The 19,050-nt window shown below is 41.1% G+C and overlaps 1 protein-coding gene across 4 annotated transcripts in view; it reads left to right on the top strand.

The window, feature by feature from the left end:
* rnft2 (ring finger protein, transmembrane 2) overlaps nt 1-19,050 on the top strand; it is a 49,539-nt gene that overhangs the window by 271 nt on the left and 30,218 nt on the right. For 3 of the 4 annotated variants that reach the window (XM_033043121.1, XM_033043119.1, XM_033043118.1), the window contains exons 2-5: nt 196-277; nt 5,092-5,570; nt 9,420-9,496; nt 12,050-12,150. In XM_033043121.1, coding sequence (XP_032899012.1) covers nt 196-277; nt 5,092-5,570; nt 9,420-9,496; nt 12,050-12,150 — 739 coding nt within the window. Of the gene's footprint in view, nt 1-195; nt 278-746; nt 812-5,091; nt 5,571-9,419; nt 9,497-12,049; nt 12,151-19,050 lie in introns of those variants that run through there. The other variant, XM_033043120.1, reaches the window with a different exon arrangement.

Genomic DNA, 19,050 nt, shown 5'->3' with positions numbered 1-19,050 from the left:
TCCAACATGATAGTAAATAGGCCTAAGACAGATGAGAAAAGATTCAATGTAATGCTATTTGTGAAGTGTAATTTCCAGAGCTGCTCAATTTACTGCTCGTTTTATACAAAATGTTGATTTGAGTATAACATGTTGCTACATCCTTCACTATCCAGCATGATTAACATCTGTGTTACAAATTTCCGTTGCATTTAGATTTGTTTTTCCAATTTACGACGGACTGGAAGAAGATGCAAAGAAGGCATAGTAGTAATACAGATAACGTTCCACCGGAGAGGTAAGGCAAATCTACAGTTATTTGATTAGAAATAAGTGGTGGGGAAGGCCAAGTATCATACTTGTCAATCTCATCTTAAAAAATATTTCATGAATATTAATGTATTCATTTGTATATTGCAAATGTGAGTAGTTAGCTTTAATTATTTTACAATGGGGGAAAATTGATTTTTCAGTAACCTACCTGTTTGTAAGATATTGGCATTTGATTAAATTTGGATTTCTGTGTCATTTTAATTCTTGAGAAAGATCACAGAAGATCCACAAGTATTATCATGTTTTAAAAAAAAAACATTTTCTATTTTCTCTCTTTAATGATGAGCCTTTATAAAAAATTTTTTTTTAATTCCTGTAGTTTACATGAACATTGTGTGTCTAAAATACAACTTCAGAGATTTAAGATTTGTAACGGTTTGAATTTGTCTATTTCCTCCACCAATTATCCTATAGTTTCTGAGTACTGCCATATTTGTACGTATGCATTATTTATTCGATCCTTCGTCCGTTGAGCTCAAGGGTGGCCATGGTATCACAGGTTGGTTTGAATTCTGTGGGCACGTGGAAGGCTGCTCAGGATAATTTGTGCTTTGAACCGCACGCGGCGCGTTGCAAAGGAGATTCTGCTTTGAGTTGCATGATTAACGATGAACGGGTTGCAGTTGTGAGATCATTGCTTTCGCTTCTGTTCTACCTTGGTTCATAAGCTCTACATTCACATCGACAGGTGGAAAGATAAAGAGTAAGGTTCTCCCAGTTCTCTGGCATATATTAAAATGCTTCAAGGGTGATTAAAGAAACTCTTGAAATGTTTATTTTGCCATTAGCGGGAAGGCTTACTGTTCTTTATAACCTGTCATTGAAGATCTCCTTTGTTAGTCACCCATCTGATCAGTATTTAAACCTACCTGTGTTTTAGCATCAATATGCAGGACTTTCTCATGCCATCGTATACTTATCAGCTTCCTCTGACAGCCTATGTGGAACTGGCTCAGCATTACTGCATGGTTACCAAGACATTAGATGTCACCCTCCTTTGGCGTGTAAAACATGGGCTGTGTAAAGTGCTAACACCCACTCGGATTTCATAAAATAAATTTAGTGAAGGATGTAGTAGGTAGGAACTGCAGATGCTGGTTTACACCGAAGATAGATACAAAATACTGGAGTAACTCAGCGGAACAGGCAGCATTTCTGTATAGAAGGAATGGGTGATGTTTCAGGACGAAGCCCTTCACTCTGAGAGTCAGAGAGACACAGGCATAGAAAGGTAAGGTGTGAAAACAAGGCATCAAAGGGAAATTCAGCTAAAATATTTTTGACGGTAAACAAAAAATGCTGGAGAAATTCAGCGGGTGAGGCAGCATCTATGGAGAGAAGGAATAGGCGATGTTTCGGGTCGAGACCCTTCTTCAGACTGATGTCGGGGGGGGGCAGGAAAACAAAAGGAAGAGGCGGAGACAGTAAGACTAATGGGAGAACTGGGAAGCGGGAGGGGAAAAAGCAAGGGCTGTCTAAACTTAGATACCGCTGGGATGTTAACTACCCGTGAACTATGAGGTGCTGTTCCTCCAATTTGCGCTGGGCTTCACTCTGGCAATGGAGGAGGCCCAGGACAGAATGGCCAGTTGACTTCTCTAATTTTAGATAGCCCTTGCTTTTTCCCTCCTTCCTCTCCCCAGTTCTCCCATTAGTCCTACTGTCTCCGCCTCTTCCTTTCTTTTTCCCACCCCCCTCCCAGACATTAGACTGAAGAAGGGTCTCGACCCAAGACGACACCTATTCCTTCTCTCCATAGATGCTGCCTCACCCGCTGAGTTTTTCCAGCATTTTTTGTCTACCTTCAATCTTTCCAGCATCTGCAGTTCTTTCTTAAACATATAGAATATTTTTGAAGCAGCTCCCTCGAATTTTGTAGTCACATACTGAAGGGAGCTGTGTCTGGTTCCCAAAGGAAGAAAGCCACTGTTAAAGAACTCTCCCTGTGCCACACACAGCAAAATGGCAGGGAAGACTGCTTGATGAAAAAGAAAAATGTGAAAAGGGGGGAGAGGAGGAGTGGGAGGGGAGGGGAGGGGGGGGGTTGGGTGGGGGAGTGGAGGAGGAGGAGGAGGTATGGCATTGCTCCTGTGCATCTGACCAACCCTCGTGGCTTGATCACTTTCTCTGTCATGGATTACACAAAGCCATGGCAAGTTGTTATCCAGTTTATAAGACTCGTGTGAAAGAAGTGGCTTTGAATTTGTGGGACATTGGTACCAGTATTGGGAAAGAAGGGAACGGTTCAGACGGGACGAACTCCGCCTGAACCCGACTGGAACCAGTCACCTGGTAAACCGTATAACCAGGGCTGTAGATAGAGCTTTAAACTAAATAGTGGGTGGGGGGGGGGGGGGTCAGCAAATTGGAAGTATAAGGATGGAGTTAAATGGAAAAAGAGTGCAGGAAATGCTACAGAAGTCTCCCAAATTAATGGGACTGTAAATTCAAGAAGGGATAAGAGAGTAAGGTCGGGTAAAATTGGGACCGGTGTGAGAAAGGAGGTGAATATTTGAATGGTGGTGTATTTGAATGCGGGTAGTATAAGAAACAAAGTGGATGAGCTTGTAGCACAGTTAGAGATTGATAGGTATGATGTTGTGGGAATTATAGATGTGGCTGCAAGAGGATCGGAGCTGGGAGCTAAATATTCCAGCTTATGTTCCAGGTTATACGTCATATCGGAATGATAGGAAGGTGGGCAGAGGGGATGGGGTAGATCTGTTGGTCAGGAATGAAATTTAGTCCTTAGTGAGGGGTGACATAGGATCAGAAGATGTAGAGTAATTGTGGATAGAGCTGAGAAATTATAAAGGTAAAAAGAACGTAATGGGAGTTATTTATAGGCCCCCAAACAGTAACCAGGATATTGGATGCAAGTTACATCAGGGGATAAAATTGGCAATTGGTAAAAAAGGCAATGCTACGGTGGTCATGGGAGATTTCAATATGCAGGTAGACTGGGAAAATCAGGTTGGTACTGGATCCCAAGAAAAGGAATTTGGAGAGTGCCTCCGAGATGGATTCTTAGAGCAGCTCGCCGTGGAGCCTATCAAGGAAAAGGCAATTTTGGATTTAATGTTATGTAATGAACCGGATTTGATATGGGAACTCAAGGTAAAGGAACCATTAGGATGTAGCGACCACAACATAAGTTTTAATCTGCAATTTGAGAGGGAGAAGGTGAAATCGGATGTGTTGGTATTGCAGCTGGGCAAAGGGGACTACAGAGGCCTGAGGGAGCTGGCCAAAGTTGATGGGAAAGGAACCCTAGTACGGTTGATGGGAATTTCTGGGAATAATCCGGAAGATGTAGGATTTTTTCATTCCAAAGAAGGAGAAAGATTCTAGGGGGAGAAAGAGGCGACCGTGGCTGACAAGGGAAGTCACGGACAGTATAAAGCTAAAAGAGAAGGCGTATAACATAGCAAAGATTAGTGGGAAGCCAGAGGATTGGGAAGCTTTTAAAGAAGCACAGAGGAAGAAAATACGGGGAGAAAAGTAGAAATATGAAGGTAAGCTAGCCAATAATATAAGAGATCCTTCAGTTATATAACAATGGTACGAAAATAGGTGGAGGGGCAGGTAGTGCAGAGAAAGCAGGGACTCTGCAGAAGGACTTGGACAGGTTGGGACAGTGGACAGAGAAGTGGCAGATGGAATATAGTGTAGCAAAGTGGAGTCATGCATTTTGGTAGCAGGAATAAAGGCATACACTATTTTCCAAATGGTGTGAGAATCCAGAAATCAGAGGTGCAAAGGGACTTGGGAGTGCTGGTGCAGGATTCCTCAAAAAGTTAATCTGCGAGTCGAATCGGTAGTAAAGAAAGCAAACTCAATGCTAGCATTTATTTCAAGAGGGCTTGTATACAAAAACAGGGATGTAATGTAAGATTGCGTTTGGAATATTGTGAGCAATTTTAGGCACCATATCTGAGGTAAGATGTGCTGGCTCTGGAGAAGGTCCAGAAGAGGTTTACAAGAATGACCCCAGGAATGAGTAGGTCAACCTATGATGAGCATTTGCTGGCACTGGGCCTGTACTCGCTGGAGTTTAGAAGAATGAGGGGGGGAACCTCATTGAAACATACAGAATAGTGCAAAGCTTGAATAGAATGGATGTGGAAAGGATGTTTCCATTAGTGGGAGAGTCTTAACTAGCGGTCATAGCCTCAAAATTAAAATTTTAGGAACGAGATGAGGAGAAATTTCTTTAGTCAGAGGGTGGTGAACCTGTGGCATTCTTTGCCACAGAAGGCTCTCGGGGCCACGTCAGTGGATATTTTTAAGGCAGAGATAGATTCTTGATTAGTACAGGTGCCAGAGGTTATGGGGAGAAGGCAGGACAATGGGGTTAGGAGGGAGAGATAGATCAGCCATGATTGAATGGTGGAGTAGACTTAATGGGCCACATGGCCTAATTCTACTCGTATTCCTTTTGACCTTGCGTCCTTGTCATGGGTTAGTGATCATACCGTGCAGCTAAGAACTGATTTGCACATTGAGGCTACATTGCATACTTCAGAACAGACAGCAAAATGGCTTTGTAGATGTTCATTTTTGTTAATTGACTGATGGCTCTGCCCTCCTACATAACTGCATGTAGATTGCCAAAGGCTACATTTATTTTGGTAATTCTGCTGTTGAATTTTTAATCAATGTGAATTGCAAAAGTAAATGAACTTTGGTAGATGATACATCCAACAATGTATTGCTTGTATGAGTCCAGTTTTAAACTGCAGTGTATTTTCTGAACTTGTTTTATTTTCTCTTTTGCAGATTAAGAAGTCAGACAGTTGGTTCAGAGACCAGCGTGGATGAGAATGGTGTTTTTGAAGGGCTCAAACCTGAAAGCCCATCACCTCAGCAGATGTTTGCTGGTTTGACTGGTCTTCAGGCAGGGCCAATAAGTGCAGCTTCATTCCAATCTGGTCTAGTATTGGGATCCTCACTCGGTGCCTCAGTTGGAACTGGAGACGTGTTTATTCAGATGACCCCGCAGGAGGAAGGAGCCATTCGCACAGAGAACATGCAGTACCATCACCGCCACAGGCATCACCATTATCACCACAGCCACCACCGCTCCTCCCTGTTACATGTTTCTGGTGATCGCCATGGCAATGTGGAAGATGGCAGTGATGAGCCTGGAACGCCGGCCCCAGCACTGTCTGAGCTCAAAGCTGCCATTGCATGGCTTCAGAAGGGGCTTCCTTTTATCTTGATATTACTGGCAAAAGTTTGCTTTCAGCATAAGCTTGGTATGGGTATTTTAATGTTTTTCAAACTTACTTCTGTTAATAACAGTTTGCTGAGCTACAAATTCTGTGTTGATTATTACTGATTATTAATTACGCCATGGCAACTTTTGCAGTTAGTCTTCGGATTGCCAGAATGAGTACTTGAGAGCTTTTGTGTTCACATCAATCGGGTCTCCTGTATATCTGCTCTGATTCCATTTGCAATCCTGTTATTCCAGATAGTAAACCAATAGCAGAACATGGTTTGCTTAAGTTCTACAAAGCGCATCAAACGCTCTTATTTTAACAGCCTGTTTTAGTTTAGAGATACAGCGTGGAAACAGGCCCTTTGGCCCACCGAGTCCGCACTGACCAGCGATCCCTGCACATTAACACTATCCTACACAATTTTTGCATTTATACCAAGCCAATTAACCTACAAACTTGTACATGTTTGGAGTGTGGGAGGAAACCAGAGATCCAGGAGAAAACCGGGATGATACTAAACATTCTGAAGGAAGATATCTAGGCCGAATCACATTACATTAAACAACCCTCTCGTTCCATTTAATGCATACAACCATAGTTCCCACTTGTGGTTATCCATTGTTAATTCATTCTCCCTGCATTCTCATCACCTCTCCCCGAGATTCTACCACTCAGTAACACGAGAGGCAATTTATAGTGGCCTATCAACCCACAAGTCTTTGGGGTGTGGGAGGAAACCAGGGCATCTGGAGAAAAGACAGTCATTGGGAGAACACAGGAGTAACTCTTCACTAAAGTAGAGGTTAGGATTGAATTGAGGTCATTGGAGCTGTGAGGCAGCAATTCTACCAGCTTCACCACTGTGCTGTCCTACATCTGTCCTGTTATATGTTTGGGTTTTCCGGTTGTTATTGGATTTCTCCACAGTGCTTCTAACCCTCTGACCCCATAATGGTGCCCACCTACTTGTATTGAGCTGGTCTAAGAACAGAGGATAAACTAATTAACTCTCTAATCATGAGAGCAAAGTGGAGCAGATAGCAAGAGAGCCACAGTCATTTCCTCCGGAAGTGTTACCTTAAAGGGTTTCTTTGAGTCATGCAGACCCTTTAGACCACCATAGCCACGCTAACCATTCTACCTATCTATTTTAGATCATTTTGCCTGCTCTTGGTCCATAGACTTCAATGCCTTGGTGATTCAAGTGCTTGTCATCTTAAATGACGTGAGAACACTTACTTCCATTGTGTCCTTAGAGAGCACTTTCCAGATTACAACCACTCTTTGTGTGAGAAAAAAAAATCCCCCCTCAGATCCCCTCCAAGCATCCTACCTCTCACTTTATCTGTGCCCTTTTGTTTTAGACAGTCGACCAAGGGAAAAGACTCTTAAGGTCCTGTCCCACTGTATGAGGTAATTCAAGAGTTCTCCCGAGTTCTCCCCTGATTCGAGCTCGTGTAATGTATGTAGGAGCTCGTGGATGTCACGTAGCGGCTCGTACGCGTAACGGTAGGTAGTCGGGAAATCCGGTCAACTCGTGACGTTTTTTCAACACTGAAAAATGTCCACGAGTAAAAAAATACCCGTGATGAAAAAATGTTTTACTTTTTACTCGTATGAGCCCGTACCCGCAACGTACATTACACAAGCTCGAATCAGGGGAGAACTCGGGAGAACTCTTGAATTACCTCGTACAGTGGGACTGGCCCTTTACTATGTACACTATCTATTCCATTTTGACAACCCTCGCCTGCCAAAAGCCACTAAACTATTTTTAAATGTCTGATAATCATTAACATTTTGAAACAATTCAATTAGATTTAAATGCAAATAAATGTAATTTTATGAATCACTTTAAATTCCTGAAAATTAATTAAAATTAAATCTAACATTAAGATTAATGTAGTATTTACTTATGGCAATGGTGCCTTTAATTTCCATGGGGTTATGCAACTTGAGTCAGCTACAGCTGGGATAAAATGAAGGGCACAGTTGCAAAGTACATCCAGTCCCTTGACTCAGAACATTGAGACTCTGCCACAGGGCATTTCTCTGGCTTCTACATTTCCTATGCAAAATTCAGAAATGAGAATCAAATACACCACTGTAGAGCTAACAGTTCACCATGCAACTACGAGCTGCAGAATACATCACAATATTACTACAAATGAAAACATGGCCTTTTTATAGCTTAAACCTCACCCATTTGTAACATTTGATTAGTTCTGCTTCAATGGGGTTTAAAATGGGTGGCATTCTTATAATTACAGACCATTAATAGTTCATAGTCATAAAGCAGGAGAAGCTGGGCAGCACGGTGGCGCAGCGGTAGAGTTGCTGCCTTATAGCGCTTGCAGCGTCATAGACCCGGGTTCGAACCTGACTATGGATGCTGTCTGTACGCAGTTTATATGTTCTCCCGTGACCTGCGTGGGTTTTCTCAGAGATCTTCAGTTTCCTCCCACACTCCAAAGACGTACAGGTTTGTAGGTTAATTGGCTTGGTATAAGTGTAAATTGTCGCTAGTGTGTGTAGGATTATGTTAGTGTGATGGGGATCGCTTGTTGGTGCGGACTCGGTGGGCCGAAGGGCCTGTTTCCGCGCTGTATCTCTAACTAAACTAAATTAAAACTGTCTCTTCAACACCGTGTTCATGCTGACTCTCGACTATCTTCATATTTGTCCCAGCTCTTGGATCATAGTCTTCTGTTCCTTGTTGTATCAAGTGCTTGTCTAGACATCTTGTGAGAATACCTGCCTCTAGAATCCAACCAACTTCTATGCAATTAAGGTCGTCCTTGCATTCTCTCTAAACCCTTTATCCTAAAACTATGCACTCTAGTTCTAGAAATATTATATCTATTAAGGTTTCCTACTGTCTGTCGTATTCATGCCCCTCATAATTTTGCGTACCTCTATAATGCCGTCCCTCTGCCTCCTCCGCTCCAAGGAAACTAACCCAGCCCATCCTGTCTCTTGTTAGTAGAAAACTCTATTTCAGTCTGGTGAATCTCCTCCATACCCTCTCCTCTCCATAGTGTAATGACCAGAAGTGTAATTTACCACATGTCTACAAAGTCCATACAATATCTGGTCACACTTAGCAATTGACAAAATGGAAACAAGGAATAAACACTTCTTCGCATTGAATGTGTGACATTAAAGTTACCGGAGTTTGCCATTTCAACATCTAATATGTTTAAGCATGCTTTTAAAATAGCATTTTAAATATTAGATTGACCAATTGTGATGGAAGATTATTGACTTGAAGAGTTAATTTTATTTCTTGTTCTATGGTTATTGTCTGATCCATTGAATATTTCTATTCTTTACATCAAGGCTGCTTTGCTTATGATTATTGAATTGAAACTGCCTTTCAAACTAGCTTTATTCATTTTTAATTAGAAGCTGCACAGATATGCAAAAATATGTAATTTGAAAATCGGAGATCTGTCAATATTTGTCATGTTGTGTATTATTCAATAATCAATTGAGCAACTATCACTTCAGAAACTGGTTCTGGCAGTTCAATATCACCATCTCCTTGCAGCTATGTTTGAGAATGTTCCCAGTGAAACCACTTATAGGTAATCTACAACTATCCTTCAAATAAGATGATCTTCATCCTGATCAGAAGGCGGATTCATTTTACTATTGAAACTATGTTGCCAAGTGTACACCTCGACCATTGCTCAGAATATCTGAATTCATTCGATAAGTAACTGATTCTAATTCTATAAGACTAGGGATGATGACAATGGAGCTGGGTTTTACTAGTCAATTCGCGTATTTGTGAAGGGTTGGAAAACTGGGGTGAAATAATACCCTGAAACATTATCTTTTGAAACCACATACAACTGTTTTTGTTTGCATTTAATACAGGGATTGCTGTATGCATTGGAATGGCTAGTACTTTTGCTTATGCAAATTTAACAGTGAAGCACCAAGTTTCTTTGAGAGTAAGTATTTCATCCTTAATGGCATTTCTATTTTTACACCCTTCAACCAGATAGATTTTGTTTTAAAATTCCTCCCCCTTTCCAATTCCAAGTCTGAAGAAGGGTCTCGCCCGAAAAGTCACCTATTCCTTCGCTCCATAGATGCTGCCTCACCCGCTGAGTTTCTCCAGCATTTTTGTCCACCTTTGATTTTTCCAGCATCTGCAGTTCCTTCTTAAACATTCCAATTCCTTTTATTTTTTCACTCTTTGCCTTTTCTGTGGTGTTGTTCTGCAGTTGTAGAAAAACATAACTTCACATTCTCCATTCATTCTTTGGACCTTTTGAATCAGTGATAGTGAGGAAGTTATGTATCTGTCCTGCTGTTCTGAACTTTAGGGTTCCTCAGATAAATTCCTTAATTGTGTGACATTATATAAATAGGGCATAGTGAGATCAGCTGGAAGGGAATCCACTTACTACCAAGTATGTTTGAAAAAACTATATTAGTTTTAGCTTTTTAATGATTTATTATCTGATTGCCATTGTATTCATTACTTGACTGCAGCTAGGTTTTGACACTTTATTTTGCCTGGGGTAAGATTGTGTTTAAGAAGGCTTCCTTTTAGTAGCTTACCCATACTGCAGTCCTTATCTGAGCCAAGGCAGTAAGTCTTGACAAGCTGTTCATCTTTTGGAAAGCGCAACAATTGAGTCCACTCTGCCCTCAATCACATCCACTCAAGCAGTTTTCAGCAGGACCACTGGACCTGGACCAAGAGTGGGAACCTTGCCTATTTTGCCTCTCATTTGTAGCTCCCTAGAGCCACGCTGCATGAGATCAACTAATTTGGCACAGACAGGCTCTGTATCTCATCACACAGGTTATTACAGTTCACATTCTGTTTAGAGTTCCTACTTCTAACATTTTGCGAGGAAGAAGATTGATCATTTTGCAGTGTTGATTTCTGTTAATTCCTTACTGATTTATTAGTTGAGAACCTTATAGTTATTTTAACTGAGCGATGAATCCTTTAACAATTGACAGTATCACAAACAAATCGCATAAAACATCCAAGAAAATAATGTCATTCTGATTTTAGAAAAAGGGGTGAAACACAATAACATTGCTTAATGTTGATGTATTAAAATAAGATTTCAGCACATTTTACAGTGAAGCAATCTTGCTTCCCACGTTGAGATCACTCTATAAATCAATTCTGATTTTTCTTTTCTCACATTTGAGGCCAGAGTGAGCTCACTGTACTTTAATTCTTCTTAAGTATTTTTGCGTATATAAAATGGAATGTCATTGCCATGTTGCACTCATCTGGTACTGCACTTTCCAATTAATCTAGAGACCTGACTAATGATGTTAAAAGGAACACTTGACAGTTGACTGCTACTCCACTTATGAGTTCACCTTTGCCTTTAAAACAAAATTGTATTCAGTTATTCTTTCAATATCCTATAACTTGTATTTTATTTTCACACACTTAAGCCATTGCTACTTGCATCTGCCCCAGAGATGAATCTTTGGCTCTATCCCTTAGATTCCCTGCCCCTATAATTCCCAGTCCCTTTATGACCTTATCTGCACATGTACATTTACAATCTCTCCACCTCCCCTCTTCATGTTTCAAGTACAGCTGCATGGTTGAACATGGAGACTTGGGTGATTTGGGATTTACTGCAGCTAAGCGGGAAAGGCGAGTCCTTCAGCATCAACTTCAGCATCCAGCAAAAACTCCATTCACTTGTCACTGATTCCAATCTCTCTCTCTCTCTGGCTACTGTCTGAGGTTGTATAAGACTATCTGCTGTGTAATAATTACCCTAAATATTTGCTGAGCTTTTGGTCGAATTTCTTCTCCAATGCAAGGAACATTACTGACCACAGAGATGTCCAATTAAGGTTATCTACTATGAAACCCCTCATCATATCTTTAGCAACACAATATTTGACTCTGCAGTAATTTGGCTCTCTGTCCTTCATCTGACAACTTTGTTTTATCTAATAATATAAACCTGCCCCACATCAAACCCGGCCCTTCCATTCTTGTTTCCTTTCAATTCCTTGAATTTAAAATGTTCTCATCTGATATCTAAATTCCTTTGTTACATTATTCAGCCTATGTTGGCAATCTCCCCTAATCCTAAATTTCCTCCGTACCTTCCGACTCATCACATCTCCATCTTAGCCCTCTCCTGTCCTCAATTCCTTTACTCAAATATTTGGTAAATAGAACTGTGGTCACCTAGTCCTCATGTCTTATATTTCCTGTCTAAACCTTGTTTTACACTCCATGCTCCAGCATTAAATTCACCCTATATCCTTGACAAAGCCTCCTCTGCTTAATAGCATATAACTTTTGATGATGATTCCTTTTAAAATCGCAATGTAAATGCAGAGTCACTTGTGTTTTTGACAATCGCGTTACAGTAAAATATATAGCTATTTCTTGGAAGCCTGCTAAAGGTAAAGACATTTTTTTGGAGACTAAAACAACCTCAAGAGCATTTTTTGTGACAAAGATTCAATGTTTTTAATGTTAGTGTTTTTTATTCCAACAGGAGAAAAGATCAGTACTTACAGCCCTGTGGATATTGGTATTCCTCATAGGGAACACGGTGTTTTTGTATTATACTTTCAGCACCCAAGAGCTCTATAAAAGGTAAGATGTTTAGGTATAATATTTTCCTTTAAATGATATTTATTTAAACGTGTTATTTTGAAGCTTATTTGTTATTGAGAGGTTTTCCTTTTTCAGAATTAATTTTCAAAGTTGCAGAGCATTTGTCAACTTGGTATTTATTGTCCATGTTTTGACCCTTTGAAAGGATGAACTTTGCTTCTTATTATTCGATTATACTTGATAGAACATACAAGGCCACCTCCGTAGGTAGTCATGTAGACACCGGTTAATATAAGAATGGTGGGTACGTTTTCCCAATGTCATCAGTTACTAAGCTTAATACTAACTGAGGTGTTAATACCTTGTGTGCATTTTGAATTCTACTTCACTGCAAACAGAGACAGGAGAGCATTGATCGGCATTCAGTCATTGTTTATCCAATAATCAAACGCCCAATTCATTGGATATTAAAGATCGATAATGCGGCAGTTCTAAAATGTAGAACAATGATGGATGTAGAAAAGTGATCCCATCAAGTTGCAATGCATTGACAACATTACTAAAGGAGCAACAATGGAAATACTCCCAAATCTCCTTGCACGAAAAAGTACTAGAGGATTGGAAATACTGCATTATTGTTTAATATTAAGGAGCGAGGTAAACCTGGCGACTTTAGCCGGTTGGCTTAATAACTGTGGTGGGAAACTCAATATTTAATCCAGGTAAATTGAATGGTACTTGAACAAGTATTATTAATATAGACAGTGCACAGATATTAGATAGATTTGCCAAAAAATAAAATCCTGCGGGGTTATGGGGGGGACTCGGGTTGGTGGTGTGAAATGGGCTAAGCCATAGAAAGCAGGCAACAGTGGTGAATGGTTGTTTTTGTAGTGGAGAGACCTACGTGCCAGTATTGTTGCCAGTATTTAAGTTTGGGCCACTGTTCTATTTGCCATCAATTAATGACTTAGACATTAATTACACAGTATACAGCATGGAATTTTAGCAGATAACAGGAGCATTAATTCCTTTGATGGACCAGTGGAGGACGAGACGTTACTCATATAAAATAAAGGGGGAGAGAATTAAGAGTGATATGAAGAAAAAATTACACGATGTGTAGTTGTAATCTGAAGGTAGACACAAAATGATGGAGAAACAGCGGAACAGGCAGCATCTCTGGAGAGAAGGAATGGGTGACGTTTCGGGTCGAGACCCTTCTTCAGACTAATCTGAATGCAGGCAAACAGATTCCATTGTAGTCTTCCAGAGGGAATTGTATAGAGAGGAACATTTTGTAAGGCTGTGGAGAAAGGGTAGGGTGGGGATTCCTAGGTTGTTCTCACAGAGCTGGTACAAACACGAAGGGCCAAATGGCCTCCTTCTGTGCTGTACTCATTCCATGGTTCTGTGAAATTAGATAGCTGCTTCAGAGCAAGTTCTACAGCAATTAACTAAATGGCTGCCTTTGCTCTACAATTGCAGGCAAAAATACTGAGCAAATTTACATCACTTTCCTTTGTTTTAGGAGCCGTCCTTTGTACAGATGTGGCAAGAAGAGAATCGCACATTTTTGTTTAACACGATTGGAAACTTTATTTGCACAAAATTGTGGTAACCAACTATGAAGCAGAACTAGTTGTGTAGTGCAAACCAGAAGCTTTAAGTGAATGTAGATCAGTAGTCTGAGCTGAGACCAGTGCAAAAAAAACCCCACCAGGATTTGGAATTTATAGTTGGAGCATAACCGGTATGAGAAATTGTACTATTTAGAGAGTCTATTTTTACATGTTTACAGATTTGCTAGAATTTTCTCAGCTTGACTGCCCAAGAAAGCTAGGTATGAGCACTACAAAATGTGTAGGAAGGAACTGCAGATGCTAGTTTACACCGAAGATAGACACAAAATGCTGGAGTATCTCAGCGGGACAGGCCGCATCTCTGGAGAGAAGGATTGGGTGATGTTTCGAGTCGGGACCCTTCTTCAGAACTTCTGAAGAAGAGTATTGACCCGAAACATTACCCATTCTTTCTCACCAGAGATGCTTCTTGTCCCGCTGAGTTACTCCAGCATTTTGTGTCTATCTTCGGTATGAGCACTATATGCATGCAGGAAAATTAATTTCCTATAATGTTTATCCCTTGGCTTTTAATAATGACAATATCAGTACAAATATTTAGGGTATAAAAAATCTAATGTGTAAGCTGCGTAATGATGTGAATATTACATTCCACTATGTCAATGATTGGGTATTAATTACAGTACAAACTTTTGTTAATTACCTTTCTTTCAATTATGTTCTCATGGAATTATTTTGGTCTTTATTTCACCCCTGCATGGCTTACAAGTTGTCATTTTGTGTTAACATTGGTTTTTTTATAGGTTTCATTTTTACAGTCAGATTTTTGAACGTTAGTTGAGCCAAGTGTTGTGTTAAACTGAATCTCTCATGCAATGTGAGTATTTGATTTTGTTTCCATTATTTCATACTTCACTTTTTACTGCTCTATGTAATAGCTAAATACAGACCCAATTTATATTATGATTTTTGAATAGCCTTTGACTGTCAAGAAAACATTTCACATTTCAAAATAATTAATAGGAACAGCATTAGGGCTTTCGGCCCATCATATCTATCCCGCCATTCAATCATGGCTGATCTGTCTTTTCTCCCTCAACCCCATTCTCTTGCCTTCTACCCATAATCTTTGACACCCTTACTAATCCACAACCTAGCAATCTGCTTTAAAAATACCCAAAGATTTTCTCTCCACGCCTGTCTGTGGTAGTGAATTCCACAGATTCACCACCGTCTGGCTAAAGAAATTCTTCCTGATCTCCTTTCTGAAGGTACGTTCTTTTATTCTGTGTGTTCCCTCTGGTCCTAGACTCTCTCACTAGTGGAAGCAACCTCTCCACATCAACTCTATCCAGGCCTTTCATTATTCGGTAAGTTTCAATGAGATCTCCCCTCATCCTTCAAAACTCCTCCGAATATAGGCTCATCCCTGCTTTTATATTCTAGTCCAATTGAATGCAAACATTGCATTTGCCTTCCTTACTACCGATTTATCCCTCAAATTAACCTTTTGGAAATCCTGCACCAGCAAAACTGACATCTCTGAATTATAATTCCTCTCCCCATTTAGAAAATAGTCTATGCTTTTATTCCTATTACCATTGTGCATGACCACACATTCCATCTGCCACTTCTTTGTCCGCTCTCCCAACCTGACCAAGTCCTTCTGCAGACTCCCTGCTTCCTTTACACTACCTGCCCCTTCACTTATCTTTGTATCATCCGCAAACATGGCTACAAAGCCATCAATTCCCTCATCCAAATCATTGATATACATCATGAAAAGTAGCAGACCCATCACTGTTCCCTGTGGAACACTGCTAGGCAATGGCAGCCAACCAGAAAAAGCCCCCTTCATTCCCACCGTTTGCCTTTTGCCATTCCACCAACCTTATATCCATGAAAGTTTCTTCCCTCTCATACCATGAGTTCTCATCATGTTTAACAGCCTCTCGCGCAACATCTTATCAAAGGCCGACTGAAAATCCAAGTAACCAACATCCACTTACTCTCGTTTCGCTATCCAACTATTTACTTCCTCAACAAATTCCAACAGCTTTGTCAGGCAAGATCACCCCTTCACAAAATCATGCTGACCAGTCTATTTTATGATGTGTAAGAAGGAACTGCAGATGCTGGTTTAAACTGAAGATAGACACAAAAAGCTGGAGTAACTCAGCGGGACAGGCAGCATCTCTGGAGAGAAGAAAAGGGTGAGGTATCGGGTCAACACCCATAAGGGAAATGAGAGATATGGACGGTGATGTGGAGAGATAAAGAACAATGAATGAAGGATATACGAAAAATTAACGATGATAAAGGAAACCGGCCATTATAAGCTGTTCGTTGGGTGAAAATGAGAACCTAGTGTGACTAGGGTGGGGGAGGGATAGGGAGAGAGGGAATGCCGGGGATACCTGAAGTGAGATAAATCAATATTCATACCACTGGTCTGTCAGCTGCCCAAGCAAAATATGAGATGCTGTTCCTCCAATTTGCATTTAGCCTCACTGACCATGGAGGAGACCGAGGACAGAAAGGTCTGTGTAGGAATGGGAAGGAGAATTAAAGTGTCCAGCAACCGGGAGATCAGGTAGATTCATGCGGGCTGAGCGAAGGTGTTCCACGAAATGATCGCCCAGTCTGCGTTTGGTCTTGCCGCTGTATGAATCCACATCTTGTACAACGGATACAATAGATGAGGTTGGAGGAGGTATAAGTGAACCTCTGCCTAACCTGAAACAGAGTCGAGGGAGAAGGTATTGCGATAGGTGTTCATCTTCTGGCGGTTGCTGGGGAAGGTACCTGGGGAGGGGGTGGTTTGGGTGGGAAGGGATGACTTAACCAGGGAGTTGCGGAGGAAACCGTCTCTGGGGAAGGCGGAAAGGGTTGGAGATGGGAAAATGTGGTTAGTGGTGGGATCCCGTTGGAGGTGGGCGAAATTTCGGATTATGTGTTGTATGCGACGGCTGATGGAGTGGCAGGTAAGGACTAGGGGGACTCTATCTCTGTTGCGACTAGGGGGAGGGGGAGTAAGGGCGGAGCTGCGGGGTACCGAGGAGACACGATTGAGGGCCTCATCTACAATAGAGGGGAACCCCGTTCCCTAAAGAATGAGGACATCTCGCCTGTTCTACTATGGAACACCTCATCTTGGGCGCAGATGCGGCGTAGACGGAGGAATTGGGTGTAGGGGATAGAGTCTTTGCAGGAAGCAGGGTGGGAAGAAGTGTAGTTCGAGATAGTTGTGGGAGTCAGTGGGTTTGTAATTGACGTCAGTCAATAGTCTAATTCCTGTGATGGAGACTGCGAGATCAAGAAAGGGGAGGAAGATGTCAGAGATGGCCCAAGTAAATTTGAGTGAAGGATGAGAATTGGTGGTGAAGTTGATGAAGTCCATGAGTTCTACATGGGTGCAGGAGGTAGCACCGATGCAGTCATCAATGTAACGGAGATAGAGTTCGGGGATAAGACCAGTGTACGCCTGGAACAGGGATTGTTCAACGTACCGTACAAAAAGGCAGGCATAGCTGGGGCCCATGCTGGTGCCCATAGCTATGCCTTGGACTTGGAGGATGCTGCCTGTCCCTCTGAGTTACTCCAGCTTTTTGTGTCTATTTTATCATGTGCTTCTAGTACTTAGAAACATTCTTAATAATGGACCCTAAAATGTTACCAACCACTGAAGTCGGGCCAACCAGCCTATAGTTTCCCCTCTTGCCATGCTCGCTTCTTGATCAGTGGAGTAACATTTGCAATTTCCCAGTCCTCTAGGACCACTTCTGTCTCTAGTGATTCATGAAAGATCGCTACTAATGCCTCCACAATCTCTAAAGCTACCTCTTTCAAAACTCTGGGGTGTAGGTCCATCTGTTCCAGGCAACTTATCAACCTTCAGACCTTTCAGCTTGGTGAACACCCAGCATGCTACATTTCTTTTGGAACTGATCCAGTAACCAGAGATTTAAAAACAAGTTTTTTTTTAAATGCAGGATTCTGAAATTGGGAGACATGTCAAGGACAAGAAATCTTATAATTGAAGCCCAAATATTATCACCCTATTTACCCTTATTACTCCATTGGTAGTATATTCTATTTAGGAACTTCACTGTTTGTCATCCTTTGGCATTTCACAGCGACATGAACAACCAGGATAGTCACCAAAATCATGGTTGAACACGTTAGTACTGGGAAATTTAAAAAAAAGGATGGAAGCTGTTTATAGATGAGGGCTTCCTAAAGAGTAAGGTCAAGTCAGCTGAAGGTTCTGCCAGTAAGCAGATATGAAGGGATAATGGGGTACATGAATGTTGAAGAGAAATAATCAAGTTATTTCCGATGGGCCCGACCAAAATATTCATAGCGTTAGAGGAGGGGAATTAAGTCCTGGGATGGTTGATGAACAAGTGTGTTAAGTTCAGGACCACTTTGAAATAAAATGTATTTATGTTGAGGTTCACAGAGCCTGTGTGAAGAGGAATAACTGGTGAATAAGATTTGTCACAGGTTAGCATGTAGAGGCAGTTAATCCAGTCTATGGTTATAAAAGAAATAGAAGTGTTGAAGTAGAAGGACAAATATTCTGGTGGAAAGTAGGTTTGGGGCTTCGAGATGTCAACTGAGGTCAAAAACAAGGTCACATAGAGTCTTACAGCACAGAAACAGGCACTTTGAACCAAGTTAAGAGAGAGAGAGAGAGAGAGAGAGAGAGAGAGAGAGAGAGAGATATGGAACTGTGATAAGGAGGCAAAGTTTGCAGGCTTCAGTAGTAGGAAGCAGTGGTTCATCCAGGGTAATATCAGGCAGACTTCCTGGCAGCACAAACGTCTGCAGAGGTGAGTTTATGACGTGGATGGAGTTGTAAAACCTTAAGTCATTTCTGCTAAGAGGCAACATTTAGGGAAGAAAATCAAGGAGAAAACTTAGAGCATCTCTGATCTTCTCCAGGGGCAGGGTACACAGATAGAAAGGAGGCCATCACTGGAACTATCGTGGTTCCTCTTGGATTGATAAGAATATAATCCAAAGGAGATTTTATGAAACTGAATAATTAGTAGGGACAAGACAAGTAAGGATAGATGTCCTGGAGAGAAAAGAGATGAAAGTCATCATAAGTGATGAGAATATCATTTGTAATTGTGGTTAGAGCCGGCTTGGCATTATGCATGAAAGGCTTTGCCTGGAGAGAAAGGGAGCATTGATATTCTAAATGATACAAACATGAGAATAAATGAATTTATAGGAGTATGGCTTTAAATTTTATATTTGACCACAGTATATGCCAACGTAGGTCAGGAAGGCCAAATATTGAATAATCTTACCTCATTAATCAATTTCAAATATAGAAATTCTGTGT

Source organism: Amblyraja radiata, chromosome 25 (genome assembly GCF_010909765.2).
Source record: "Amblyraja radiata isolate CabotCenter1 chromosome 25, sAmbRad1.1.pri, whole genome shotgun sequence".
Taxonomy (NCBI): Eukaryota; Metazoa; Chordata; class Chondrichthyes; order Rajiformes; family Rajidae; genus Amblyraja; species Amblyraja radiata.
Note: the sequence above shows the minus strand (reverse complement) of the source record. Positions and strands in the feature narration are given on the sequence as shown.